Below are 22,002 nucleotides of genomic sequence, written 5' to 3'. Positions count from 1 at the left end.
CATTAAGTCATATAAAGATATTGCTCAGTTCATTGTTAAACTCACATAAATAACTCATGGAATCACAGAATCCTGGAATGGTTTGGGTTGGGAGGAGCTTTAAATCCCACCCAGTGTCACCCCTGCCATGGGCAGGGACACCTCCCGCTGTCCCAGGTGCTCCAGCCTGGCCTTGGGCACTGCCAGGGATCCAGGGGCAGCCACAGCAAATCTGGGAATTCCATCCCAGCCCCTCCCCACCCTCCTAGCCAGGAATTCCATCCCAAAATCCCACCCATCCCTTCCCTCTGGCAGTGGGAAGCCATTCCCTGTGTCCTGTCCCTCCATCCCTCATCAATCATCACTCACCATCTGTGTTCTCCTGGAAGGTGCAGTGAGGTGACCCCAGAGTTTCTCTTCCCCAGGCTGAGCAATCCCAAAGAATTCCCCGTGTCTCAAAGGCACTGCAGCCCCTCCTGCCCTGGGGAGCAGCAGGGAGTGCCCAAATGCATCTGAGCTCCCTGGACACCCTGGAAGTTCTCTCTGGGGGACAGAGCCCTGCCTCAGGTGCAGTTTGGTTTTCCCAGCCTGGGATCTGTGGCAGCCTGGCCGTGGCAGGGCCCAGATGTGTCCCCTTGTCCCAGTCCTGCTTTATCTCGGCCCAGGTCAGGATGGAAGACATGGGAAATGTAGACTTGAGTTTGGTCTTGGGTGTTTGTTATATTTTATCTATTTACAGTATTTACAGCATGAGCTCCAAATTGCCAGTTAGAGAAATGAGACAAAATGGAGACCCTCTAACTTTTACCAGGGATATTTAAGAGATAATTACTCAGTATTAAAGTGACACTGATATTGTTTATGTTTTTGACACAATAATGACCATTTGGGGTTTGCAATTGCAGACACCCTTCACCCAGTTAGAGAAAACCACCCAAATCGGTGAAGAAGAAGGTGAAGAAGAAGAACTCAGACAACGCCCTGAATCCTCCACCTTGGCCCACACACATCACTGTGTACCAAAACCCCAAAGCTGAGTTTTCACCCTGTGAGATCACACAATTCTATTCAAACCACACCCCACAGCCCCAGGGCTGTCACACAATCTCTGGAGTCTGTTCCGAGGCCTCAGGTCCAATGTGGTCCCTGCCCGAGGCTCAGCACCCCCAGCTCAGGAAACCTGAGATTTTCATCCTCCAGGGTTCCAACATCCTCAGGGAGGACTGGCAGCACTCCCTGCTGGCCCTGATTGAATTTCAGCTGACCACTTTCAGACTTCCAGCTTTATTAAATCCCAGCAGCAGGGATTGCCCCAAGGGCAGGAATGGGCCCTGAGTGCTGCTGGAGTAACTGCCCGGAGCAAATGGGGGATATTTGGTGTTTTCCCAGCTCTGCCATGAATTCCAGTTTCTTCACTGCACAGAGCAATCAAGGGATATTTGGTGTTTTCCTCCACTTGGGGCCCAGCTCTGCTGTGAATTCCAGTTTCTTTATTGAGATTTTCTCTTTAACTCTTTTACAGAATGGTCTCAGGCTGGGGTGTTTTTAATCAGAGAATCATGGAATGGTTTGGGTGGGAAGGGACCTGAAAAATCCATTTCCAAGGCCCTGCAGGGACACCTGCCCCTGTCCCCAGGTTGCTCCAAACCCCATCCAGCCTGGCCTGGGACACCTCCAGGGATGGGGCAGCCACAGCTTCTCCCCTAAAAGGGGCTGATTGTTCTTATTTTTAATTTATTCTTATCTTTATCTAATGGATAATGACACCTTTTAAAATCAAGATAATCCAGTCTCATCTTCCCAATGATGAGCAGGATTTCTGGGGATCAGAACAACCCCTGATTTTTTTCCCTGAGGAATGGGTGGTGTGTCCCTGAAATCTGCTTTCCTCCATTTGCTGCCCATCAAGGGAAGATTTTAATTCCTCCCCTCCAACAAGACCAAACTCCGAGTCAGTCTGAGCCTTCTTTATTGCTCTCACTCTTACAAGGAAGGCTTTAATACCAGACAGGTAATTTATTTTTCTTAATTTAAAGGCAAAGTTCCAGCTTGATGGGCTCACAGCCCCACCAACACCCCCCGCTTCCTTTCCACAGCTTTAAAAAAGTGACAAGTGACATTTAAAGGAGCCAAAACAACCTAAAAATTAATAACTTTCAATACACACTACATTAGAGCCTTAAATCTTCATGCAGCTTGAAAATATCTATAAAAGCACTAGATTTGCCATGGCCAACGTGCCAAATTCCTTCAGGGACTTTTTCCAGTGGGGAGTCAGGATGAAATTGTGTTTATCAATCTTCGGAACACTTGCAGTTCATTACTGAAAAGGGCAGCTTATTCCAAGATGATTTTAAAATCTCACTGCAAAATATTGCCAGCCTGGGAAATAACTTGGAGCAGGAGAAGTGCTGGGACAGGCCCTGGGATGGAGATCCCACCCCAGTATTCCCAGGACAGGGAATTTCAGTGTCCCATGGATGTTTGCAAAAGTGACCATGAGTGAGGGGGCAAAATCTGATTTTTCCCAAAATTTTTGAGAATCTGTTATTTAGACCCATCAGGTGTTTTTTTTTTTTTTTTTTTTTTTTTTTTTTTTTTTTGGTTTGGTTTGGTTTGGTTTTGGTTTTTTTTTTTTTTTTTAGACATGCTTGAATGTGTCCAGAGAAGGGCAACAAAGCTGGTGAAGGGATTGGAAAACAAGCCATATGAAGAACGACTGAGGGAGCTGGGGGTGTTTATCCTGGAGAAAAGGAGACTCAGGGGTGACCTGATCACTCCCCACAACCCCCTGAAAGGTGCCTGTGCTCAGGGGGGTTGGGCTCTTTCTCCAGGCAGCGCTGACAGAACCAGAGGACACAGCCTCAGGCTGGGCCAAGGGAAATACAGGTTGGATATCAGGAAAAAGTTTTTTACAGAAAGAGTGATAAAGTGCTGGAATGGTCTGCCTGGGGAGGTGGTGCAGTCACCATCCCTGGGTGTGTTTAACAAAGACTGGATGTGGCACTCGGGGCCAGGGTTTAGTTGAGGTGTTGGGGCTGGGCTGGACTCGATGATCTTGAAGGTCTCTTCCAAACTACACATTCCGTGATTCTGTGAAGTTCACAGCTTTGGTTTGAAGCCCAGCTCAGCTCCTCTGGGAGCTCTGTGACCTCCAAGATGCCCCCAAAGCCACCCTTCAGTCCCCTCGTTAACGCCCCTTTTGCTGTTTGCTGGGACAGGAATCCCTGGGAACACCATCAACGTTTAATTTTTAATTTTTTGGGTCTTACCTGGAGATCTGTTGGGTTTCTCCATCCTGTGTGAAGAGGAGTAGAAAGACCTTGCCTAGAGGAGAGTTTGGACACGCTCTGAAGCTGAAGGTGCAACAGAATCAGATGAATCCAGGGACCGAGACTTTAAAAAGAACATTAATATAAAACTCATAACAAGAGGCTGGGGGTCCACACATGAACGTGGCCTTTTGGCATTATGGCTGAAGAGAAGATTTTATATAAATTTCTTTGGCTTTAACTGCAGGCGGGAGAGTTAAAATTTTGATTTTTTTGTAAAATCTGGAGCCCCACATCAGCAATTAATTTTAGTCCCTTTTGGTCCTGATCACTTGAGCTCAACCCAATGGTTTTTTCTTTGATCCAAAGCAATCCAGGACACAAATCTTTGACTCTTCCAGACCTTCAGCACTCGAGGAAGGTTTAACTTCATGCCTTCAACTCATTCTTGGGGCATTTTCTCCTTTATTTTTGAGGATACAAACAGAAGTTAAAGTTTTCTTACCCAAACTGGCATCAGGGTATAAATAGAGGAAACGCAGCAACATTTCAGGCAGAAAACCATGAGTTCACCCCGAGATTGTGCCCACAGGAGTTTATTTTCTTCCCACAATTCCCACTAATTGCCAAGAAAATCTGTAATCTAATGTCAGTTCCAAACATCCTCCAAATCAGTGCTAAAATTAGGTTATTTTGAAATGAGGAAATAAAAAGGGGGGAGTTTGTTTAATTTTACCTTTTCTCTTCCAGTAGCTTTTCCCAGAGCACCGAGGGAAGTTGCATTCGAGACAATTATAAATGGAATTAAAAAATAAACAATATGTTCTCCAATATCCACATGCCCAGCAGGTGGGGGGTTAAGGAATAAAAACACACCAAGACAAGAAATATTTCTGGGTGATATTTCCTTCCCTGGTCCTGGCAGATGCAGAACAATCCTCTTAAAAATTACACCAGGGTTATACAATTACCTTTAATGATCCTTAAAATAAAAATATTTCAATTCTCATCTTTCAGGAGCAGGGGAATGCTGTTCCCCTTTGGATATTTATTGGAATGAATCCTCCTGATGACCTGGAGCCTCCAGGAATGGGTGGGAGCTCCTCGGTTTTCAGCTGAGTGGGTCAGTGTTTTAAATTCAAAATTTAAATTTTTAAATTGGAAATCTAAATTTTTAAATTCAAATTTGAATTTAAAGTTGAAGGGAATTCGAGTTTGGAGCAGCTTTTTTCCCTCTATCCATGACAATGCCAAGGCTGGCGGATCTCAGGAGATCTGATCTGGAAACTCCTCACTTGGATTTTCACTTTATTTTCTTCTTGTTTCCTGCCCAACAGTTAATTCTAAATGCATTACCTTCCGTGCATCGGGGCCACTCTGTGTGCCCACGTGTCCCTGCCTAGCCCAGCGCATCCATCCCTGTCCTCCCTTGCCTTCCAGGGAAAAATAAATCAGTTTTCCAGGTGAGAAACACAGGAGATGATAGAAAATTGTATCTGTGAGGCAGCGCTCAGCACTCGCAGGAATTCATTGAGCCTCGTGGCCAAGATTTCGCACAACACACCCAAATAAAAACCTGAAATAATCACCAAATTCATTCTGTCCTAAACTTTGGGGATGTGTTATTTCCCCCTCCAGATAAAACCTCATCGCTCGTGTTCCAATGTGAGTTGGTTTAGCTCCAGCTCAGGTTTGGAGATGAAAAACCTCCCTTCTGATTAAAACTCCAATTTTCAGTTTAAAAAATAAATGTTTTCCTTCTCTTCCCCTCCCCCAGCCCCCAAACCACCTCTTTTTTTTTAGACAAACCAAATAAATTGAGCTTCTCCAGACTCAGGTTTTTTAAATTCAGAACAATTCCCTGATTTCCTTCCAGGAGGGAAGAAACAAGACCAGGATCATCCCCTCTCCCCACAGGATCCCCGTGTCCCACACCCACAGAAATCATTCAAACAGTAGCTTGGCTGTGGTGTCCCAACCACAAAATAATATGTTTATTTTTTTTTTCCACCACTTTTTTTTTTTTTGTTGTTGTTTGTTTGTTTGTTGTTGTCATTTTATTGATAAAAACTACACAAAAACTAACTGATCATAATAATTAATTAAAAAAAAAAACCCCAAAAAACAAAAAAAACCAAAACCCAAACCGAAAAAACAACGTTGCACATTCTGCTGTGTTTTAGAAATCGTGTCAGCCAGTGAGTTGCACTAAATGCTCTTTAAAAGATTTTCCTTCTGATCCGTTTCAAGCACTTCACTTCCATTTTGGTTCCCAAACGTCCATGAATTTTCCTTAACAAGCACCACTGGCCTGGAAAGCTGAGTCGTGACTCCGTTGCAGTATTTCCCTTTTATTTTTTTTTTTCTTTTTTTCTTGTTTTTAGAGCCCAAAAAGGAATTAGAGTGTCAACAATGAAGCACAATGAAGATAAAAAAAAAATCAAAAGCCCCCTCCATAGTGTACAGCCTGTGTCTTAAATGTACATGCACCCGAGTTTCTTTGTTTCTGCTGCATCGATTGCCATGGTCCTTTTGGTTCAACATAAGCTTTAATGCCCACGTCTGAAGGTTGAAATATTAACGCTCGACCACTTAAAAAACAACCAAAGGAAAACCCAACCGAAAAAAACCGACCCCTGAAAGGAAAAAAAAAAAAAAAAGAAAATATAGAGCTATCTTTTGTTGGTTTAAAAAGAACAAAATATAGTCAACGGATCTTTGTAATAAACACTTAATAAGGGAACATGGCTGACCCTCCCCAGAGCCTCGCCCTCCCCACCCCGTTTATTTTTTACCTGTGGTTCTCCTTTCCCTGGAACCGTGCAATGTAGAAAAATCAAATATACAAACAAAACTCTTAATCCATCCCTTTATGTAGCTAGAGTGAAATCTATTTCTCGCCGTTGTCGCTGCCGCTGCTGCTTGCTGCTGCTGCCGTTCTTTTTAATAAGAACTCGACAATCCCTCTTCCTTTAATATTTACACCGAGGAAATCCGTTTCGAAAGTTTTAAAGCGAAGAAAATCCCGAAGTCCTCCGCGTGCGCTTCGAGGCCGCGACCATCCCCTGCCCCTTTGGGAAACGTTTCCCGTTGGAACGGCGGGGTCGGAAGGCCCGTTGCCCGGTCTCTTTTCCCCAGCAGAAAGAGTCCCCTCCCCGAGCCGTCCCCGGGCGTTAGTTGGGTATTCTCTCGATGTAGATGGCGGGCGCGGCGGAGCGCGCGATGGTGGCGATGAAGCTGTGGTCCCGGCCCAGGTCCAGGCTGGAGGGCTCCGCTGGCTCCCGCGACACCGTCTCGTAGCCCTTGTTGACGTGCAGGGGCTTGTGGGCCTGGCAGTAGCCGATGACGGGCTGGTCGTAGCTGTAGTAGGGTAAAGTCTTCATGTGGTGAGGGACCTGCAGGGAAAAACAGGACCAGAGGAGAGAGACCGTCAGCACCGGGCTGAGCCTTGTGTTGGTGCAACATCACCAGAAATCCCAAGAGAAATCCCAGCAGAAATCCCAAGGGAAACCCCAACAGAAAATTCCAAGGGAAATTCCAAGAGAAATCCCAAGAGAAATCCCAGCAGAAATTCCAAGAGAAATCCCAAGAGAAATCGCAACAGAAATTCCAACAGAAATCCCAACAGAAATCCCGACAAAAATCCCAACAGAAAATCCAACAGAAAATCCAACAGAAAATCCAACAGAAATTCCAACAGAATTCCAACAGAAATCCCAACAGAAATTCCAACAGAAATTCCAGCAGAAATTCCAGCAGAAATTTCAACAGAAATCCCAACAGAAATCCCAACAGAAATCCCAACAGAAAATTCCAAGAGAAATTCCAACAGAAATCCCAACAGAAATCCCAACGTGGCCACAATCCCCTGGGATCAGCCCACAGGAAAACCCTGGAGAGCTCCAGCTCCCTCTCAGGTCCCTCTGGAGCAGCACTGCCGGGCTGGGAGAGCTGCGGGTGTTCAGCTGGAGGAGGAAATGCTCCGGGGTGTTCTCAGAGCCCTTTCTAGTGCCTCAAGGGGCTGATGGAAAGGAGGGACAGGGAGTTTTTATCTGGACAGTGGCTTTACATTACCAGAGGGGAGGGAGGGATGGGATATTGGGAAGGAATTCCTGGCTGGGAGGGTGAGGAGGGGCTGGGATGGAATTCCCAGATTTGCTGTGGCTGCCCCTGGATCCCTGGCAGTGCCCAAGGCCAGGCTGGAGCACCTGGGACAGTGGGAGGTGTCCCTGCCACGGTAGGGGTGGAATGGGATGATTTTAAGGTCCCTCGCATCCCAAACCACCCCAGGATTCCATGATGTGTGTCCCAATCCCGCATGGATCCCCTGCCGGGCAGTGTTGCAGCCAGAGCACAGGGAGCTGCTCTCCCTCCCTCTCTCCCTTTCCCCAGTTCATGGGCAGATGTTCAAACTCTTTCATTCTGACTCTTTTGGATGACCCAGCTCCGAAACACAAACCAAGGGCTTTGTAAACCCAGCAGCTTCCAAAACCTTTCCCCTTTTTCCAGGGCCTGGAAAGGCTCTGAGTGTTCCCGGAGCTCCCAGAGCAGCCTGGGAATGTCAGAGTCAAAGCCAGCTGGCAGCAGGGGTGGTGCCAGCACAGCTGGAGCAGGGGTTATTCCTTGGTGCCAGCACAGCTGGAACATCTGTTTATTGCTTCCAGGACAAAGCTGCTCACCCAAGGTCACGATTCCCCACGTTCTTTATCTCCCCGAGATAAACACTGTCAAAGCAGCTCCGCTGCTGCTCACCCGAGCTGAGCACATCCACACCTTGTACAAATGTATTTCCAAGCCCTGCCAGATCCATCCTGAATCCCAGCTCTTCCTTATGTAAATCCTCAGAAACTGCCAGCCCCCCACCTGCTTTCTTTTCTTTTTTTTTTTTTTTTTTCCTTACCATAAATATTCTACGCTTGCAAATGTTAATCCTACGACTAAATATGATTTATGGCACAACATCAGATACAAATCTTTGCAGATAATTTTATCATCTGCAAGAGATGAGCTGATCAAGTCGAAAGAAATATGCTCTGAGGGAGAAAAACACATGCAGCAGGAGAGAGAGAGGCGAGAGTTGATTCTAACGCTGCCAGCAAACCTGAGCTCATTATAGCTGGAGATATCCTACACATAATCCAATCTTGGAACAAATGCCTTTTGATTTTCCAGGCTGAACTTTAAGTGAAGACCACAGAGCTAATTTCTCCCAAATTTTCATTGCTCGGTGCACTTCATCCCCTCCCAAAAAAGCGTGGAAAAAGCAAAGGCATTAAGGCTAATTGGGAAGTTTTGCAGGGTCGGAGTTCCTCTTGATGTGGATCCCCTGCAGAACGCAGCAGAGATCCCAAAATCCTTTCCAAGAGCTGGAATTCAGCTGAAAATATGATTTTTTCCATGCCAGCAGAGTGGCAGGGATGCGGAGGACAAGCTGCTGGGCGGAATTCGATGGGACAGCTGTGCTCACAGGTGGATCCACAAGAATAGGGATCTCCCCTGGATAGAGCAATATCCGTGCCAATATCTGTCAGGGCTGGGTCTGGCCTCAGCTTTAAGGCAGCTCTTTATGGTGCCATAAAAGCCAAGGACTGTTTGTGCTGTGCAGAGCGGAGGGATGGAGGTCCTGGCTGGGCAGCAATAACACACAGCCCATTAAACACCTGGGGCCTGGCTGAGAGCTCCAAACGGGGGTCGGAGGGACCAGCAGTCCCACAACGTCCCTAAAAAGTGACAAACTCGGGGTTTTCCAGCCCTTTTCCCAGTGGCTTTGTAGAATCTCTCGCTAATTTTCACTTCCAAGGCCTGTGCACGTGTAAATCAGTGTGGAGGGAGGGTGGATATTCTTCATCAAAAGAGATGTGTCAGGTTAAATCACAGGTGACATAAAATCAGGATGTTGCAGGTTAATTTGGAGAGCATTTTTAGCAGAATGAGGCCCAGCAAGAAGTTAAAAGATTTGGCCCTCATGTTGCTTTTCCTCTTCCACTTTTGGGGCCTGGATTTGGCTAAGGGGAATTAAAGGAATAATTGTGTCAAATGAATGGGAGAAGCTTTGTCCTGCAGTAAAGACTGAAGGCAGAGATGTCACCAGCCCCTTCCACCCCTGAAAACCCTTGGGATGCCTCTGGAACCAATAAAAAAAACCCAAACGAGCAATTCAAACCTTCCTGGTCAAAGGGAGGACTCCAGGGCTGTCCCACAAAGAGCCCTGTCCTTCCCTGCAAAATAACTTTGCATTTGCAGGAAGACACAAGGCTCAGTTTTTATTTACAGAGGTGACTTTAGGGGACACCTGAGCCCCTAAAAAGCTTTTCCAGGACAGAGCCTTGGCTCTGGAAAGTGCTCCTAATGTGGGGACAGTCGTGCCAGCACTCACCCAGTAAAATGATGGAGAACACTGCTGATGCTGTTCACTCCACACAAAGCTGTTACTATTCTATTTTTACAGCTTCAGAGATCAACAAAACACATTCAAAACCATCTACGTTGCAGGGAATTAATTTTAGAAGTGTTTTCGTTCTAGGTTCTGAGGTAATTCTGGTTTTTTTTCCCACTCCTGCAATGGAACTAATACCTGAGACACTCAGATGTGACCTTGCACAAGTCATTTTATGAGCTGGAAAATGAGAAGCTTCAGTCCTGCCCCTGCTCGTCCTTGGAGTCTGGAGCTCTTTGAGGTGAGGGCTGTTTGTGCAGGGACTGAAACAACCCAGCTGTGACCTCAGCTGGGCCTTTTCAGCTGCTTCGGCCTCCCAGAGACAAAAAAATAAATAAATAAAAGCAGAACAAATTCCAGTCCAATAGATAAAAAATCATCCAGACAAATAAATACAGCCCTGGGATTGTGTCATCAGCACTGGGATGGGCTGGTGGTGGAGTCCCCATCCCTGGAGGGATTTAATGTGGAATCATGGAATGAATCATGGAATGGTTTGGGTTCAAAGGGACCTTAAATCCCATCCAGGGCCACCCCTCCCACTTGGGCACTGCCAGGGATCCAGGGGAGCCACAGCTCCTCTGAGCTGCTGTGTCTCTTCACAGCATCTCCTGAAAACTTTCTATTTAATTTCTCTCTTTTCATTTCCATTTTAATCTCTAAAACCAGCACTGCCCAATTCTCACCTGAAGTACTAGAAGTTTTTACAGCAGTAAAACATGAATCAGCACGAGAAGGAGCTCCAGAGTCACCGACAATGAATGAATATTTTGGGTTTAGCCCACGTGTGGCACCAGGTAGAACTCTGCCAGTGTCCATCCTCCCTGGGAGGGTGGAGAGGAGCTGGGATGGAATTCCCAGATTTGCTGTGGCTGCCCCTGGATCCCTGGCAGTGCCCAAGGCCAGGCTGGAGCACCTGGGACAGTGGGAGGTGTCCCTGCCATGGTGGGACTGGGGGAACGTTGGGGTCCCTTCCAACCCAAACCATGCCATTGTTCCATCTGCTGGTTTGGATGGGATTTTGAGAAAGAATTCCTGGCTGGGAGGGCACTGAGGGGGGGGGATGGAATCCCCAGGGTAACTGTGGCTGCCCCTGATCTCTGTTCCAGGCCCAGGTGGAACAACCTGGGACAGTGGGAGATGTCCCTGCCCATGGTGGGACTGGATGGGCTTTGAGGCTCCTTCCAATCCAAATGCATTCAAGATTCCATGGGCAGGTTTAGATGGGATTTTGGGGAGGAATTCCTGGCTGGGAGGGTGGGGAGGGGCTGGGATGGAATTCCCAGATTTGCTGTGGCTGCCCCTGGATCCCTGGCAGTGCCCAAGGCCAGGCTGGAGCACCTGGAATAGTGAAAGGTGTTCCTGCCCATGGTGGGACTGGGGGAATGTTGAGGTCCTTTCCCACCCAAACCATTCCATGATGATTTTATTATTCTACCCAAAACTGCAAACAGTCCATTAAGCCTGGAGCCATCCCCTGTGAGGGCTGGGAGTGTTCAGAAGGATTTGGGCTCTAGGCCTGGATTAGTTTCCCAGCATTGACTTCTCAAGCCCACACCCCACAGATCTCCACTCTAAAAAGAATAAATGTTGCATCCAAGCAGCCACACACTTCAAACAGAGCTTGTAACAACGAGCACAATTTACATAAATCCCCAGCGACAGGAGGAAGACAAAAGATTTAGCGGTGGGGATTTAAGGAATGCAAATCCTCCCTGTTGAAGTCCAAGTGACACTGGAGAGGTTCCCAGCTCAGCACGAGTGCTCCCCTCAAAACCAGCGGGAGTGGCTGGAGAGACCCAGAATTCAGGGGGATTCTGGCCGGAATTGAAGAGCTGTTACCCAAAATTCAGGGGGACAGGCCAGCATCAAAATGGTGTTACCTGATATTAAGGTATAATACAAATTACAAAATACAAAAATACAAGGAGATTCTGGCCTGCATTGAGAATGTGTTACCCAAAATTCAGGGAGATTCTGGTCTGAATTGAAAAGGTCTTACCCAAAATTCAGGGAGATTCTGGCCTGTGTGAAAAAGATGTTACCTGAAATTTAGGAAGATTCTGGCCTGCATTGAAATAGTGTTACCTAAAATTCAGAGAGGTTCTTCCATGTGTGAAAAAGATGTTACCCAAAATTCAGAGAGTTTCTGGCCTGCATTGAAAAGGTGTTACCCGAAATTTGGGGAGGTTCTGGCCTGCATTGAGAAAATATTACCTAAAAGTCAGGGAGATTCTGACCTGTGTGATAAAGGTGCTACCTGATATTCAGGGAGATTCTGGCCTGCATTGAAAAGGTGTTGCCCCAAATTCAGGGAGGTTCTTCCCTGTGTGAAAAAGGTATTACCCAAAATTCAGGGAGATCCTGGCCTGTGTGAAAAAGTTGTTACCTGAAATTTAGGAAGATTCTGGCTTGCACCGAAAAGGTGCTACGCAAAATTCAGGGAGAACCTGGTGTGCATTTAAAAGGTGTTACCCGATATTCAGAGAGATTCTGGCCAGCACTGAGAATGTGTTACCTGCAATTCATGGAGATTTTGGTCTGTGTGAAAAAGGTTCTACCCAAAATACAGGGAGACTGGCCTGCATCAAAATGGTGTTACCTGAAATTCAGGGAGATGCTTGCCTATGTGAATAAGGTGTTACCCAAAATTCAGGGAGATTCTGGCCTGAATTGAAAAGATGTTACCCAAAATACAGGGAGATGCTTGCCTGTGCGAAAAAGGTGTTACCCAAAATACAGGGAGATTCTGGCCAGCATCAAAATGGTGTTACCTGAAATTCAGGGAGATTCTGGCCTGTGTGAATAAGGTGTTACCCAAAATTCAGGGAGGTTCTTGCCTCTATGTGAAAAACGTGTTACCCAAAATACAGGGAGATTCTGGCCTGCACTGAAATAGTGTTACCTGAAATTCAGAGGAGTTCTTGCCTCTATGTGAAAAAGGTGCTACCCAAATTTAAGGGAGATTCTTGCCAGTATCAAAATGGTGTTACCTGAAATTCAGCGAGGTTCTTCCCTGTGTGAAAATGGTGTTACCCAAACTTCAGGGAGATTCTGGCCTTCATTGAAAAGGTGTTACCTGAAATTCAGGGAGGTTCTTCCCTGTGTGAAAAAGGTTCTACCCAAAATACAGGGAGATTCTGGCCAGCATCAAAATGGTGTTACCTGAAATTCAGGGAGATCCTAGCCTGTGTGAAAAAGTTGTTACCTGAAATTTAGGAAGATTCTGGCTTGCACCGAAAAGGTGTTATCCGAAATTCAGAGAGATTCTGGCCAGCATTGAGAATGTGTTACCCAAAATTCATGGAGATTTTGGCCTGTGTGAAAAAGGTTCTACCCAAAGTTCAGGGAGATTCTTGCCAGCATCAAAATGGTGTTACCTGAAATTCAGAGAGGTTCTTCCTTGTGTGAAAAAGGTGTTACCCAAAATACAGGGAGGTTCTGGCCTGCACTGAAAAGGTGTTTCCCAACCTGCCCTGCCCACTTTCCCCCTGGCAGCCACCACTGATGCTCAGCTCAATCCTCAGTCATCCAAACATGCCAATGCAGGTACCCACGTTGCAATCTGGATTCTTAGTCTTTTATATTTCTTTGACACTGCACTGAATCCTATCAGTTTTACTCAGGTTGAAAACGTCAGGGAGTTAACTGGCTGTGATTATCACACGAGAAAGTTCTATTAAAAAGAGTTTAGAATTCAGCCTGGACTGGTTTTTTTTGTAGGTGCAGCCATCAAAACCTAGATTTTTAACCAAACCTCAATAAAAATCGTTATTCTGGAACCTGGAAACACAAGAATCAGGGATGTATCCACCCCATATTCCCACTGGAATCAGGGAGATGTCAAGGATTTGGATTGGGGTCTGAGGGAACGCTGCGTGACCTCATTTCCAGAGTGCTTTTCTCTCTCTCTCTCACCTCTCCCGTGTTAAACACTCTCACACATTCTTAATTCCTTGCTGTGCCTCCCAACAGGACACCTCAGACAAGCTGGAATCCAGCCCGACACCATCTCCAGGATGTGACACCTCCCCACCAGGCAATTCCAGCAGGGAATACCGAGCTCTGTGCCCAGCTCAGCTCCTGCCCCGGTGTTCCCTCTGTGCTCACAGCAGCAGCCTCACTGCAGGGCAAACTCCTCGGGGATCAGCACTGATGGACTCCCTGCCTCACCCAGAGTCACTGCAGGGCAAACTCCTCTGGGATCAGCACTGATGGACTCCCTGCCTCACCCAGAGTCACTGCAGGGCAAACTCCTCTGGGGTCAGCACTGATGGACTCTGCCTCACCCAGAATCCCTCCAGCCAGATGAAATCACCCATCTCAGGCTGAAACAATTCCCCGGCGTTTGTTAAATCAAGGTTTGGCTGCCCAGGTTTTGGGAGCCAGGTCTGCTCTGTGTTGGAAATACGATGAGTTTGTTCTTTGTGCTCGTTTTGGAAGACGGATCCCTCGCCATCCGTCATCCTGCAGAGCAGGGAAGTGTTTGTGGAGGCTCGGGAATGGCCGTGGATGTCTGGGTGACTCACTGCCAGAATTCCCAGCAGGAGACAGGGGTGTAATCTATGGAAGGGCTGGCAGGCCCGGCAGTGTCTGGGGAGAAGTTTGGATGGAGTGGAGTTTGTTTTATCCCTGAAAGGAGACGCTGCAGAGGCTCACACTGTCACAGGAGCCTCAGACAAATGACTGCTCCAGAAGGAGCCTGAAACCCGGATCCTGGCAGGGAAAATGATGCATTTTTGAGTCCCAGACTGTCCCAGCTGCCTCAGTCTGGACACCTTGGCTTTATCCAGGCACTGTTCAGACACTGCAGTTCAAACTCTTCAGTTCTGGTGCCTCTGTTTTCAAAGAGGAGGAAAACCCTGGTTTGAAAACTCAACACCTCCTCCACCCCTCCTACTGGAGGCTGCCAGGGGACAACCAGCCCTGCCCTACAGGGGACACATTTCCCTTTCTAAACAATAAAAACACAGCATGACCATTCTCTGGTAGCTGAACATCTTCTGGTTCCCCATTTGCTGTTAATCTCTACTCCAGGTAAGCTGATTCCTGTGGAAGTGCTGGGCCAGTTCATGATTACAGGAATTAATTACACACGACTTTCGGATCCGTCCACACGCAGTGGAAACTCGGAGTCACCAAACCTGGGAGCGATGTTTTCTCATTAGCGCTAATATTTAGTCTCAGAGCACCATGACTTCACTGGCGAATTAGCCAGCAGAGCTGTTGATAAATCAAATTCAGAGTTCATTTCCAAGCCGATCATAATTTAGAGTAAAAATAAGCAAGATGTTCTGCGGTGGCGCGGCGATTAGCGGAGCACGCGGCTTCACCTCAGAGACAGATTGATTGGGCACATTAGGCAGACAGAGCTGGGATAAACAATTCCAGCGCATTTCACGCCGCTGAAAAATCACAGGCAACAGCCTTGGAACATCCCTTTGGAGGCAGAGCAGGAAAAATATCCCTGTTGAGGAAAATGCCCCATCAAACATTCCCGTTCTGAGGGACAAACGCAGGCGCTGAGCTCAGCGCTGAAATATGAGCGGCTCTGTGTGTTCTGCTTCTGCTTGGAACGAACACAAAAGCGCCTGGCTGCTTTTTGGAACAGGCCCTTTGTTCTGCAATCTGTGTTTCCTCAGGTAATTCTCATATTGATTGAAAAAACCTCCCAAAATCTCATTTATTAAAACATTCAGGCTCTTGGGCATCGGCGTGGCCGGCTCTGAGGAGGGTTTGTGAGCTCTGCTGTCACTGAGCTGGTGCCTGTGACATCTGAGCAGCTCAGGAAATGTGCCAGCTGCAGCTTTGCAGTTGTAGGTGAAGGTCTTCAAGCTCCTTAATTAGCCCAGGGTTTCTGAGAGTTGCAGATCCCACCGGGAGCCCTGCTGGAGTCGGTGCCTCCATCAGGCACAAAGTGTGGAGCAGGAGCCTTTGGGTAGCTGGGGCTGGAGGGGCAATAACCACAGTCAATCTCCTGCAATTTCACTTCCAATTTCATGGCAGACAGAATCTGTGCTGGGCCTTCTCTCTGTTCTTCCCTCCCAAATCACATCCATGGTCTGCAGCTGCCCCCGGGATTGAGGGAGGAGGAGGCAGCCTCAGGCTGGAGAAAAGGTCCCACGGGGCATTGAGCCACTACCCCAAGACCAGGAGTTCCAGAAGAAACACCAAGTATCTGCCAGTTTTCTCCAGGAGATCCAGGACAACCTGCTGAACATCCACCAAGGGCTGGTGTTCCACGGGGATGGGGCAGTTCCCGGTCTGTTCCATGGGGATGGGGAAGTTCCTGATCACTTCCACAGGGATGGGGCAGTTCCTGATCTGTTTTTTGGGGATGGGGCAGTTCCTGATCTGTTTTCTGGGGTTGGGGCAGTTCCTGATCACTTCCACAGGGATGGGGCAGTTCCTGATCTGTTTTTTGGGGATGAGGCAGTTCCTGATCTGTTTTCTGGGGTTGGGGCAGTTCCTGATCACTTCCACAGGGATAGGGCAGTTCCTGATCTGTTTTTTGGGGATGGGGCAGTTCCTGATCAGTTCCACAGGGATGGGACAGTTCCTGATCTATTCCATGGGGTTGGGGCAGTTCCTGATCACTTCCACAGGGGTTGGGTAGTTCCTTATCTCTTGAGCACTTGTACACACACAGACAAACTGGAATATAAATCCAAGTATAAATAAATAAATGGTCTTAAACAAAGCCCAGCTTTTCCTTGGATTCCCTTCTCTGCAGGATGTTTTCCCTTGTCTTACTCTTGTTTCCACTGTAATAATTCTACAAACAGATCCTATGAGATACAAAAACAGATACAGACCCTGTACCCATTGCTGTGGCTGCCCCTGATCTCTGGACGTGTCCAAGGCCAGGCTGGATGGGGCTGGGAGCACCCTGGGACAGGGGAAGGTGTCCCTGCCCATCCAGGGGGTTGGAACGAGATGGTTTTAGGGTCCTTTCCCACCCAAACCATTCCACGATTCTGCAATCCCATACCCCACCCTGAGCTCCACTCACTCAGACTTGGATCCTGCCAGTCTGAGAATTAAATCAAGGTCTTTGGAATCAAGTCTGAAATATTTTGCAGGATGATGAGGTTGGGCATAGGACGGCTTCTTCAATGATGGAATGGAAAACTTTTCCAATAAAAATCTAAGCTGGAGATAAAAATTTGTTTCTGGCATGTCTCAGACCATGTCCTAGTGAAAAAAAAAGTTGGTGTCAGTGGAAATTTGGAGCCTAAATTCTACAAAATTATCATTAATCTGGTTCAATTCTTGTATTTCTGTGGGAATGGGATCCCAAAATTGGCATGGACTGACAGAAAAGAGGTTTGGTATGGAAAATGTAGAGAAATAACAGACGGGAGACACGGGACAAAGATGCTGCAGCCCCCAGTTCCTTCTCCAGGCCCTATTAAAGCTCTATTTGTAGTTCATAAAAAGCCAACCTGATAATTAATAACTACAGGAATTAAACAAACATCATTGCGTTAGATGTGATTAGAGGCATATTAACCTAAGAAATTGCACATCTTGGTAATAAGCAATTTAGGAATCTATGGGATTACTTTTCACTTCGTAAAATTGGTCAATTTCATACAAACTGAATTAAAACACAGCTATTAATTTCTAATTTGAGATGAAAATATTCACCAGCTTTTAAACCGCCTGCAGCCCAGACTGGGTGCACCAGAGAGAGAACTTTTTGATTTATTGGGTCACCCTTGCCGAGTACATTTCAGGTTTTAAAGCCCTGTAACATCACCCTGACAGTTCCACTGACACTGTGAACTGGATTTGAAGCTTTCCTCGCCTTCCCTACAGATAAATTCCTAATCCTGCTCTCCAATCACACAAATGCCTTCCCCTTTAAAGCAGAACCTCTCCACGGACTCTTTAATTGAGCATGTTTGTCTAGAGATCAGGAGAAAAAAAACCTCATCCACACCCCACTGCTCCCTCCACGGGCAGATTTGATCTTTCAATCAGGAAATGAAAAGGTTTCCCTAAAGGAAACTCCCAGAAAGAAGGAAAAGCCTTCTAAGCCTTGTTATTGTTCCTTGGGCAAAATATGTCTTTTAAATGGCTTGATCTGTTTTTTATGGCGTGTCTGGCTCCTGACAAAAAGCCCCACTGATGGAAAACTCGGCATGAGATGCACAGGAACCTCTGATTTTAAACCATGGAGGGCTGATCAGATAAACAAACTGTCTAGATACTCTAATTAGAAAGCCATTAATAATTGCTTTGAGTGCTCTTGGGATTGTTTCCTATGGAAGTCGATAGGGATGGAAGCCTGAGGGTCGAACAAAGCCTGGGGACAGCAATGAGTCCCTCAAACATGGAGCAGTCCCTTGGAGTAGTGATGTGTTTTACACCACAAGGACACAGACTCTGAGATTCAGGAGGCTGAAAATGACTCCTTTATTTCTGGGCTGTGTCTCCCTTTTCTACTATTTCACACAGACCAACTGAATTTCAAAAAACTGGAATACTTCAGGTATGGAACCAGGGCTAAAGAGTAGTTCCTTGTCTGTAGGTAGAAGACTCCCATTGGAAGCCTCTCCATTTCTTTGGCTGCCCAGACACACAGACCTTCCAAAATTAAAGCCAGCTCAGCTTTTATTTAGACACTTAAAGCTCTTTTTTTTTCCCCCAGGAATTTGTGCTCCCCACTCATGGCAGAGCTGCAGACTGAAGTGAGTTTGAACTCAAAGGTGCCTCCAGTCCAAGGGACTGTAGCCCTGGTTCTGTGCCTGAGGTGTTTTTGTTTTCTGAAATTCTTTTCCCAGGGAATTTTCTGTAAACAGGAGAAATGGTTTTGGAACTGGAACTTTGTTCTTCATTCCTTTCCCCAGGAGGGACTTCTCCTTGCTGTCCCTCTGCTCTGCCCAATGGGAGTGAAGAGGTTTGTCTTTGTGTCACCAATCCAATTGGTCTGTGTGAAATAGTAGAAAAGGGAGACACAGCCCAGAAATAAAGGAGTCATTTTCAGCCTCCTGAATCTCAGAGTCTGTGTCTTTGTGGTGTAAAATAGAGTCAAGGTACCACAAAGAAACCCATAACGACTCCCCCAGAGCCTTCTCCTGACCCCCAACACTCCCAGCTTGCCGAATTCCTGCCATTTCAGCCCCAAAATTCCGTGGAGCTGGACCTTCCCTGGTGTCACAGAGCCCGGAGCGTCCTCACGTCTGGGGCCAGAGCGTCGTGTGGGGAATGGGGCTCATCCTTCAAAAACAGAATTATGGCAATAAAGGAAAAGGTGCAGTTGCTCTTCCATGCAGTGATCCAAAAGATGGCAACCTGCTCCCTCCATTACTCCCAACAAATAAATCCAGAATTTAATAGGAACATCTGATAATGTTGCTGCCACGGTGACAGATGAAGGCGCCGCAGAATGAGTGGAATAAGTCTCTGTCTCATATTCAAACACTGCTTTTCATTAGATCTGCCCAGAATTGATGGGCTGCAAAAGAGCTCTCCAGGAATTGATGGCCTCTCCAAAGGTTTTTAAATACTGTTTCAAGTTGTGCATTGATCCTGTACATCAAGGGAACAAAAGTGTGTTTCCTAAAGCAGGGGGAACATGACTCAAATTGTACAATATTTTGTCCCGAAGACATGAGGAGGTATAAACAAGCCACGTCATGGCTGGTGATTAAACCCACACCAGTGTCAGAACAAAGGGATAAAAAGAAATGGAAAATTTTCCTTCACTGTTGTCTATTTATCCCAGACCTTAAAAGTTTTGGCTGTAGCCAGGTGACTCTCAACCCATTTTGATTTAAAAAAATATGCTTAGAACCACATTTGTTATTGGCACATTTGTAACTGGCACCAATTCCATTTAATATGGCAATATTAAAATTACAAATACTATCCAGCCCCTGCACCCTCGCCAAACCCTGAGAGGACAAAGTCCTGCTCTGCCGTCATTTGAAATTCAATGCTCAGTGCTGGCCTAAGCAGATAATTTTTTTTTTTTTCAGTTGTCTCAAGGGGTCGTTCTTTACAGAAAATGGGTGTCAGAGGAAGGGATGAGTGGAGGGAAAATGAGAGGGATGCTCCTGCTGCTGTTGTTTCACCTGAGCCGGGGCTGCAGCAGGCTCTGCACACCCCGAGCTGCTGAGCAGGAACGACAGAAACCCAGGGAGGAGAAGCAGGAAAAGCCTCACGAGTGGGAACCGAGCTCAATCTGAGGAATTATTTGTTTCTGCTGAGGAAACAGGGAGAGAAATTCCCTCCAGAGGGGGAGAAGTCAGAAGTCTCTGACCAGCACTCCCAGCTCCTCAGACATGGGAGGGAGCTCCTGTTTGTACTGCAGGTCCCAGCAGGGCTCTGTTCCTGGGAAATTCCCAGGTTTTAATTGTCTCCCAGCAGAGGAGTTGGTGAGGTGGCACCAGGAGCAAAGCCCTTCTTGTCCTGGCTGTGTCACCTCCCTCAGCCATGAGGAGACCCTGGAGGGCACCAGGAGTGACTCATCCATGGGGTTTGTGTCACCACCACCTGCAGCCAAAGGAGGGAACAGTCCCTGCCTCTGGCAGCACCAGGAGCTGAGCCAGGGGGAAATGATTATTTCATGTTGAGGGAGGGAAATGGTGGAAGGATGGGGGTGAAGATTGGCAGGGAGGTGCCTGGTGGGGGTGGCACTGCCAGGGACCAAGGTGCAGGCTCTGGGCTCAGGGCTGACTGAGGGCTGTGCCTCAAAGCCAGCAGAGAGCTTGGAGAGGCTGGAGAACATCCTGACCCCGGGAGCAAACCCATTCCCAGCTCCAAACCCATGGAACACAAACTCTGGGAATTCCTTTGCTGGGAAAGCAAAAGAATTCCTCATCCAGTTGGGGGGTGATTCTGCTCAGCCCAGCAGAGGAATTCCTAATCTGTTGGGGGTGATGCTGCTGATGCCTTAAGTTTTATCTTCCATGTATTTCAGGTTCTGTGGTGCCCAGGGGGGCAGCTCTGAGCTTACAGTCAGTGTCACTCAGCTCTGCACACAGCAGGGACACAAAACAAACCCTTTTCCTGCTGCACACCAAGGACAACTCTCAGCCCAAAAGCACAAACAAGGGGGGCTGGAGGGAGGGACAAGAAGGATGGGACCTCCCAGCCTGGAGCTGGGATTGGACAATTCAACCCCAATGTGCAAATAGACCAAAACCTATAAAAATGTGAGACCTGGTGACCAGGCAGCCATTTTTGTGACCATTCTGTGTCCATTTTGTAACCATTTTGGGTCCACTTTGGGTGCAGCCCTGGCCAGGCTCTTGTCCTGCCCAAGGTTTACCCTTAAAGGCCTTTTAATAAATCTCTGCTTTATTCTCCAGCTCTGTCCAGTCTCTGCTCCAGCTCAGCCTCCCCAAGGCATCACTGCTCACCCTGGCAAAGGAATTCCTCATCCATTGAGGGATAATGCTGCTCAGCCCAGCAGAGGTATTCCTCAACCTTTGGGGGTGGTGCTGCTCACCCTGGCAGAGGAATTCCTCATCCTTTGGGGGTGATGCTGCTCAGTCCAGCAGCTCGAGGAAAAACCACCTCCCTGCACCTCCAAGGCTCCCTGGCTGCCCAACTACAAAGATACTCCTGGTAGTTACAGCTACTCACTCTCACTCCTCCTGTCTAAACAAGACGCTGCAGAGTCAAACGAGGACTCCAAGCTCCTAAAAATCCCTGGAACCCTCGGATATGGGATGCTGCAACTCTGTGTGTTGCTAAAGCCTCTCAGAGCGAGTGTTCTGCCACTGCTCATCTCTGACAGGCAGAGCAGGGAGGTGACAGCAGCAATGTCACCAAACACTCCTGGAACTGCCAACAGGGAGGGCAGGAGGGGCAGGGCAGGGGGCTCAGCCACACCCTCAAAATATTAACCCCAAACAGGGGCTCTGTGCTTCAGCCACGTCCTGCAGAGTCTCGTGTGTTGGAGATCAAGGGAGCAGAAAATGAATGTGAGAGTGTCCAGCAGTGCAGGCAAGGACGTTCCCCAGAGAGAGACTCCTCTGTGATACTCTACAGAAAACAAATGACTTTTCCATTCCTCTGGGCAGGTGTTGCAGGGGGATCATTGGTAAAGGCATTTCAGAATCCCTGAGAACGCTGGGACAAAGGTGGGGGAATATCCTAGGCTTGGCAATCGTGGCTGCTGCAGGACTGAGAGAATCCATTCAATTATTACATCAAACAGTGGGAATTATTAGTGAGCTACTGTAGTTAAGGGACACTTTTAAAGCAGAAAGGGATGTCTGGATGGCTAAAAAACCCCCAAACCAAACAGAAACCCCGGATGAACCAACTGGCAAAGCAGGCACTGTGTGGCAGGAGAGG

The 22,002-nt window shown here is 47.4% G+C and overlaps 1 protein-coding gene across 2 annotated transcripts in view; it reads right to left on the bottom strand.

Annotated features, from left to right (window-relative positions):
* Positions 1-6,424: 6,424 nt before the first annotated feature.
* The window catches only part of LRRTM4 (leucine rich repeat transmembrane neuronal 4), a gene marked incomplete at its 3' end in the record, with an annotated part of 248,058 nt that continues 232,480 nt past the window's right edge, over positions 6,425-22,002 (bottom strand). Inside the window, exon 3 of one of the 2 annotated variants that reach the window (XM_083880477.1) lies at positions 6,425-6,646. In XM_083880477.1, the coding sequence (XP_083736603.1) occupies positions 6,425-6,646 (222 nt within the window). The remainder of the gene's footprint in view (positions 6,647-22,002) is intronic. The other variant, XM_083880479.1, reaches the window with a different exon arrangement.

This window comes from Zosterops lateralis, assembly GCF_965231275.1.
Source record: "Zosterops lateralis genome assembly, chromosome: 30".
In the NCBI taxonomy this organism is placed as follows: Eukaryota; Metazoa; Chordata; class Aves; order Passeriformes; family Zosteropidae; genus Zosterops; species Zosterops lateralis.
The sequence above is the reverse complement of the archived record's forward strand: the minus strand, read 5'-3'. Positions and strand labels throughout refer to the sequence as shown.